The sequence below is a fragment of the Hylaeus volcanicus genome, chromosome 6, assembly GCF_026283585.1.
Source record: "Hylaeus volcanicus isolate JK05 chromosome 6, UHH_iyHylVolc1.0_haploid, whole genome shotgun sequence".
Classification (NCBI taxonomy): Eukaryota; Metazoa; Arthropoda; class Insecta; order Hymenoptera; family Colletidae; genus Hylaeus; species Hylaeus volcanicus.
Genome location: NC_071981.1, coordinates 26,073,329 through 26,080,982, shown reverse-complemented (window position 1 = coordinate 26,080,982; position 7,654 = coordinate 26,073,329). Strand labels below are relative to the sequence as shown.

General features: G+C 41.2%; 1 protein-coding gene and 1 long non-coding RNA gene across 2 annotated transcripts; one reads left to right on the top strand and one right to left on the bottom strand.

Moving 5' to 3' along the window:
* Nucleotides 1-6: 6 nt before the first annotated feature.
* On the bottom strand, nucleotides 7-3,868 carry LOC128878233 (uncharacterized). Its single transcript, XR_008457363.1, has 3 exons — nucleotides 2,477-3,868; nucleotides 577-1,788; nucleotides 7-473 (listed from the first exon to the last, which is right to left on the bottom strand). It is a non-coding gene; the product is annotated as an uncharacterized LOC128878233 (long non-coding RNA).
* A 21-nt stretch (nucleotides 3,869-3,889) lies between these two features.
* Nucleotides 3,890-7,290, top strand: LOC128878231 (uncharacterized). The gene is made up of 8 exons (XM_054126259.1): nucleotides 3,890-4,523; nucleotides 4,626-4,818; nucleotides 4,971-5,088; nucleotides 5,188-5,298; nucleotides 5,401-5,508; nucleotides 5,589-5,858; nucleotides 6,461-6,740; nucleotides 7,152-7,290. Exons 2-8 carry the CDS (start codon nucleotides 4,626-4,628, stop codon nucleotides 7,257-7,259), a joined length of 1,188 nt encoding a protein of 395 aa, XP_053982234.1. The 5' UTR covers nucleotides 3,890-4,523; the 3' UTR covers nucleotides 7,260-7,290.
* The last annotated feature ends 364 nt before the right edge of the window (nucleotides 7,291-7,654 follow it).

Sequence of the window (7,654 nt, the reverse complement as noted above, 5' to 3'; positions counted from 1 at the left end):
AGAGAGAGAGAGAGAGAGAGAGAGAGAGAGAGAGAGAGAGAGAGAGAAAGTATTCTACCGCGTTCGAACGTGTGTAAATTGAGATCGATCGATAGGGAAATATTAGGTGTCGAAGGAAATCGATGAGCCGCCATCGTCCCACCCTCACCCCTCAATGAGTGTTTGCATCGAGAAGTAAACGTAATTTCGTTCTGTAATTATTTACTTGTACGATCATTGTAACACTGACGCGGGCTGTACATCTTGCGGCTGACCTCACGTATTCTTTAAATTCACGCATAATTATCGACATAATTATAGATATCTATACGATTATAGCATTCAAATAGCAAGTAATAACGATTAAGTAATGAAATAAATGTCATCTATCCTACTAAATCGTCGAAACTGTTTTCTGTGTTACACCTTCTGCTCTCGCTAGCAAAAATTCCCTCGAGAGAATTCCTTGGTTTTTTGTTACGAAGCAGTTGACGCTACAAAGACCAGAAGATATACTTTTTACATTGCTGGAATTGGGTAAGTCGCGGATCTTTATGTTTTTACTTTTATTCCAACATTGGTACGAAAGGTACTTACTGTATGTATACTCTAGCTATTCCGTTTTAGCCCATTGCGCTCTGTTCTAGTTGGCATCTAGTTGGAAAACGTGCAAACAGAAATCCGTCATATTATATGTATAATTTACGGTAACGATATTTAGCTGATATGAATCTTTCAAGAGACATGTTTAAAAGAAAAAATTGAAATCGTATATCTTGTATTCATCCATGTTGAACAATCGTGCATCGATAATCCTTTTCTTTCGTGTTAGGTTTCTTAAAGTTATTTTTTCGAGTTATACGAAATCTTGGATAAATTTCCAAAAGTTTACAAGCGTGGTAGAATGTATCGCAGTATACATGACGTGAAATGGAAGAATAAATTACACTCCTGTCCAGCGAAGGCGTATTCAAGTTTACCGGATTTCATCGTAACGGTAAGTTTATTCGATTTCATTTGATCGAAGCGTAAAAGTTAAGTGTACGAGGCCAGCGTGTTGTGAAATACAGTTTGACAAGATTGCTGTTTAACTTTCTAGACCTCGTACGATATTAGGTCATCCCTTTCCTCGAAACATCAGCGTGTATGTATCATCTGTTTTACAAAAGGCACGACTGCATTGCGAATCAATGACCTACACAGCGCTCCCAAGCGGTGAACCTGATACATTCGTTCGTTTACCAATGTCGTAAACACGGATGATCAAATTTTACCGCAACATTCCTCGTGTTGTATTCTTTCGACATCTCGTTTGTTATCGCAGCTTACAAAGTAGCACACAGGGTCCACTAATTTCTCGAGTAATGCACGATTCGTATCTAATAAAATTTTAATAGAATTGGAAGAAGAAAAGTTTTGCAAGTTTTGCAGCTTGCTGGAAAGAGGCATACGCTTGGAGAGTAGCCACAATAAACACAGAATTTCGTGTAGTGATCGCAGGAACGTCTAGATTTGGAAAATAAAAAAGGTACGGTTGGTACGGCAATGGGTAGACCGACAGGTTGTGCCGTTCCACATTCTTCTTTGTACTCGTCGTGGAAGGATGTTGAATGAGTCGATGGCCTTGACCAACTGCTATCGTAACGTGCATATCCGGAAATGCCTCGATCTCGCTTCAGGACGAGGCTTCTTGTACGATGCAACGGGTCATCTAGCTGAAAGATATCGAATCGCTGGAATGCTACTTACTTTTACACTACTAATTTACCATTTTTCTTTGCTCCGAATTCAACTTTTCGATCCATAAGCCTGTAATGCAATCAAAATGTATCGTTATGATTGTTAGTAGTAAAGGGAGTGTATTAACGCGTGTATAAAAACAATAATGTATCATTTATCAGAAATTTTATTTAAAGCATTCGACATACAGGAGGTGTTGCTCATCCCACGTATCGTAATTAATCGTTATTAAGCTGTCGAATAATCGTGTACCCCATACCCAATCTTATTCTAGGGCAAAATCCGTTGACGGGTTACGTTGTATCTCGAAAGTGACGATTATATTGGAATGCCACGACATCGACAGTTACATTAGACGGTGACGAGCAGCGCGATTCTTTGAAGAAAAGGATACAAGCAGCTCGCGTCTTTGTCCGTTGCGAACGTTTCCCGCTATGTTCGCTTCTGTCTCGAGTCAGTCACGGGTGCGCATGCGCAACAAACAGTCCGACGCCGATGGCGCGCAACACCGTATATAATACTTTTTTCCCAACATGTCAAATTTCCACTTTCTTTCGACGAAACATTTATAAAAACAGAAAAACGCATGATCGATAGTTCGATTTGACTTTGGTTATAAACAACTAGCCTTGTTAAATTTGGCCTAGATCGATACCATGTAATTCTCCGTTTCTTACAGTTATTGTTAGACATTCTAAAACTAGCAGTTTTAGGATGAACCAGTGTTTAGAAGCGATGAAACGATAAATGTACGTACGAGGTTTACTTGGCGATTCGACGTGGTATGGACCGCGCGTACCTATGGTGGCGACGAGTAAGCGACCGAAGCCAGGTAGCTCCTTATACCATAGCGCGGGTTCAATGTGTTCAGTTTTGCTATGACCGTCGACTGGTCACCAGACATCCCTGAAACAGGTCTCCAGTTTTGAATTCAAGTACGCCTCGCCTCTGCATTCAACAAGATAAACGCAAAAGGATACTACGATGGAATTTCGAACATTTATCGTAAGTTGTACAATCGTCGACCTTATACCCGACAATATACATTTTTTATTTTATTTTATTTTATTTTATTTTATTTACTTAATTTTATTCAACATTTAAAAACAAAAAAAACTTGTCTCGTTCTTTATGTATTTATTCCGTTTACATCGAATAATAATAATTGTTTCTGCAAATAGCTTTTTCCTTGCTTTTTCATTCGATTAAAAATAAATTGTACTCGTCCATAACGCTTTATTATTAAATTCGTGCTAGACAAAATTTCCACATTTACATTTGACCGTCTAAACATCGTATAATGTTGTAAAGTGTGAATATCTGCAAAGCTAACAAACATTAATATATATTTATTATTATTTATTATACTCCAGCAACGGAACACCTGAAACATGTAACGTAGAAACGTTCTTTTTCAAGATGTAGATAAGGTAAGATTTGTAAATAGGTCGGTAGTTGTTCTCGAACATTTTTGCTAATTCGTCTAGAATTTGGAAGATGGAATTTCAGCGATACGCTCGCTCATCGTAGCGGACACAAGTCGATAAATTCATTAATCTGACGCTAGTTGATCCTTATTATAGAAATGTCCCATATTCAGTAATCGCTTGGAACCGGTATAAAGTAATACCGTTACGCAAATGCGTAATAAACGTCACGTCGGGAAAAGTAACCTTTTTCGTCTTTTTGAACAGCGCGCCTCTTCGCGGTCGAGTAGTGACCCATACAATCGCAAACTTGGTTCGGCGTTGAAATTAACCATAAACCTCTATATTCAATAGATTGTAACTGTAGTTTAAGTAAAAATCAGTTCTCAAGCTGATTTCTATTACGATGAATCTACGATGTATACGTATATGTACATGTGAGTCCCAAGCTGGTGGTCATTGCAACTTATCTATGCATACGAATTACAACGTTCGCTAGCCGATCAATTTTGCTTGTGTCGTTGTCGTTGGTAAACAATATTATTTATTATTTTTTAAAGCGTCAACATTACGGAAATTGCTTTAAAATTTCCTTGTACATCTGGGGGAAGATTAAAAGTCGCGTGGTCTTTTTGTGTAGAAATATAGAATACTAAGAATAAGTTTAGCTTAAAAAGGTGCAGAGTTCAGTTTGACGTGTAGAATTTAAAAAATGGAACATTCCTCTGGGTATCTTACGCGCTAGTAAGAAGAACGAGATGGCCGTTGGTGCGTAGAAAAAGGATTCGCGAGAGCGTTAACGAGCGAGAAGGCCTGTCTGATCGTCGGATGATCGTGCAAGCTGATTTTTATCCACGAAATTCCTGAGCGTCAAGAAGCCGAAAGAATGTAACGGCCAGTGAAGACGACGCGTACTCTTAGTGGGGCAGTCCAGCGTGCAAGACTGTGTAGTCCTGAGTATTAATAGTCTACGGAGCGTGGACCGAGTACCGTTAAGGCCGAATACGATACGACACCGACGTACCCTTTACTAACGGGGAATGCCTTGTAAGATTGAAAGGCGCATGGACCCGACCGATACCGACGCTGACGCCGACGCCGACGCCGACGCCGACGCGCGACGGATCATCGATACACCGGCAGGCGCGGTACACCAAACACAACCAAACGAGAATTATCCCGCAGACTAGGCTTGGAAACTCTTCTTTAGAGAAACAGTTTCAAACGATCGATCAATATTTATTCGCCAATCACCTTGGACAGTTGGAAAACATGTTCTTTTACTTGCGTTAAAAGTCCAAGATTTCCAAGTTTATTTAACTGTTCGACAACTGGTCCCTATTATACATATTATATTAAACGTAGACATTTATAAACGTAGATCATTTATAACTCTAGTTTAACCGTTTGTTTGGCAATCGTCGTTGTACGTTAAATTACCAGCCACCTAGAGGCCTGACAGAGAATGCAACTTTTCAGATGATGCTTTTGTGCGTATCATCATTTGCTGACGAATTCCATGAAACGAAGAGCACCAAGTCGAACCAAGAGGAATCGAGCTCGGAATCGAACGAGCCACCGGAAGGATATTACGCCTTTGTCAAGTCGCCCAATGCCGAACCGCCAAAAGTGAGGCCACCGCCTTATATAGACAGCGATAAGGAGTGTTACGGTATGCATTCTAAACTCGTGCCAGTTACAAGTTGTTAGTTTGGTAACCCGAGGTCACAAGCTCGACCATGATTCGACACCCTTTATATTAAATTTGAAAAACGTTGCTAAATCGTTGAATCGTCTTCCGAACCCATATATCCCGCATTTCAGATACGGGCAAGCAAGGAAAAGGTTTCGTCTCCGTGCACAATATTTGCGGTGACCTGAACAAGGGCTACATCCCACGGAATCCGATGAATCAGTACTTGAACGGATCCTCCTATCCTTTGTGAGCATTGCTACAGTGCTAAACTCGTAGATACGATGTTTCGAGTGATTTCTTTCGGCTGCACGGTTATCTATTATCTACTTTATATTCTGGTTACAGTGCTCTGTTGAAAAATCACACCCTCAAGTTCTTGAGCAAAGCTCTGCCCATACTCAAAGCCGACGATTCCCTACCGAAGGTCGCCACGGTTCAATCCTACTCGCAAAATTCGTGAGTATATAAATATACTCACCTCCTATTCGATGAATTTGATTTTTTTATGACTTTGGATAGAAATGATTAATTTTGCATTTTTATTGTTCTCTGTTACAGCGTGGACACTGACGAGAAACGAAGCAGAAGCAAACGATCCTCCGACTCGGAAACGAGTCTGGACTCGCTACGAAACGGTCGAAAATTCTGCGAAAATGGCGGAGGAGTGTAAGTTTCGCAAAAGTTACATCGTTATTGTTTCCCATGACGTTCGATGACTTTCAATCGACCATCTTTTTCTGTTTAAGGGTCTGCATGTTGTACAAAGCCATACAAGGCGAACCATTGGCTACGTCGATAGCCGAACGTCGAGACGAACCACCTACTCCGGAGTACCGCCAACGAACACCAGCCGCACCGGAAAAACAGGAGTACACAGGCCCACCCACACCTTGTCCAGCCAAAGTGGAGTACGCGACGCCAGTTTTCGCCAAGAACTATCAAGGAGTTTGGCGATACGTGGTCCAGATCCCTTACGAGGGCTACTTCACGCAGACTATCGAAGTCACCAGATGCATGTAAGAGGAAATTGCGTAAAGAAAATTCTTTATTTATTTTTAGATGAACCACATCTGAAAAGGTACAGAAATTTAAGTTCACCATGAAAACTACCAAATTCCAAATGCAATATTCCAAATGTTGTATCGTGTGTATTTCACGGGAATTGTGCGGCTAGCAACGCGTCAAGTTTCAACGCAACGCCAACGGTCTCTCGTTTCTCCAATCTTTCTTGGAAGGGGAAACCTCTCCTTTGTTGTGTCTGGCCGCTAGTTTCTCGAGCTTCTTTTTTTTTTTTGGCTATTCCATTTCTTCCCGTGTCTCGAGAATCATCGCGCGCCCTTCGACCGAGCCAGTGCTACACAGTTTATTATAGACAGATCCCTATCTCCTCTATACCAACAGAACACATCTGCGAATGTTTTCTCTTTCTGTTCTCTTATTTTTAGTTCGATCTCTGTCCACTCTGAAAATGAAATTCCAGTAGCAGTTTCAATTTTAGCAGTTTCAGTTTCAAAGTTTAGTAGTTTATTAACAAAACGATTATTCAGAAAACACGTAGACTTTTTGTTTTACAAGGTAGCTTGGTTCCCTCGATCACTTTGATTGATATTTATTTCAGGCAATCAAAGTGTCATTACCTGGACGGTGGTTGCCTGTCGTCGCCGCGATGGACCAGTCTACTCGTGGCGGAAATCTTCTATCCGGACACTGTGCTGGAAGAGAATCAGAACTCGCGATTCAATGGACTCGGAGACGCTACTGGATCGCCGCCACCTGTTCACGATTTCCAGAATTATCAGCAGTACTTGCAGAAACGTGCGGGCGAGAACGAGGCTCGTAACAACGGAGGTTCGCAACAACATCATTGCGATGGCGTCGACGAAATGGGCTGCTTCCAGGTAATCTAGCTAGACCGTTAATGCAGCACTCGACGCTGCGCCGCGCCGCGTGGGCTCATTCAATTTCCGATGTATAATTATAATCCTATTTTCTGTTTAACCCATCGAGTGCCTCGCCTCGCCTCGCCTCGCCTCGCCTCGCCTCGCCTCGCCTCACCTCACCTCACCTCACCTCACCTCACCTCACCTCACCTCACCTCTTCTCGTGTCCTCAGGATATTTCAACAAAATAGAAAACATTTCTTTGCTGGAATTAACATTCATTCATACAATCAAGTACTAAATTTAGTGAATCTTTTCTTTTTTCTGACTATTCTTTTACTAGCGAGAATGAATTTTTCTCAACCAAGTAACTCGAGTTTACGCGATCGTTACAACAACATTTACGATACATTCGTGTTTGTGTTTCAGGTGAGACTGTACTACGACTGGTTTCTGGTACCAGGTAGTTGCAAGTGCTGGCGTCCCGACTACTTTAATCGGTACGTACGTCGAAGCGGGACTAACGTTGAATTGTGATATCGAATCGTTGCGAGTGTTATCGATCGATACGTTACCGTTTAAAGAAACAATCGATAGATAGAAACAATTGCCTACGTGAAAATTCAGCGACATTTCATTTCCAAGCTGGACAGTTGGACACATTGTTTAGCGTTGAGTAAAATGTAATTCACGATTGCTGTTTATTCGTAACGATTAACGAATAATCGATAATCATCCGATGCGATACATTCGTTATTATTTCCTCTCGAAAACTATCCGCGGTGTTTATAACGCGAATAGATATAAGAACAGAACGACCCAGAATGCGTTTAATATCGTACATTAGCTTTAATACGAAATGATAACTTTATCGTATCGAATTTGCATGATTGCGTACCTTAAGACTGAACAAGTAACCGTCGGCATCGGCA

What these genes read in the sequence shown, in the direction of transcription:
- LOC128878231 (XM_054126259.1), top strand. Translation starts at nt 4,626, where the DNA reads ATGATGCTTTTGTGCGTATCATCATTTGCTGACGAATTCCATGAAACG. An exon ending in ATCGAAGTCACCAGATGCAT is followed by an intron (nt 5,859 to 6,460) that starts GTAAGAGGAAAT and finishes TATTTATTTCAG; the next exon opens with GCAATCAAAGTGTCATTACC. An exon ending in ACGAAATGGGCTGCTTCCAG is followed by an intron (nt 6,741 to 7,151) that starts GTAATCTAGCTA and finishes TTTGTGTTTCAG; the next exon opens with GTGAGACTGTACTACGACTG.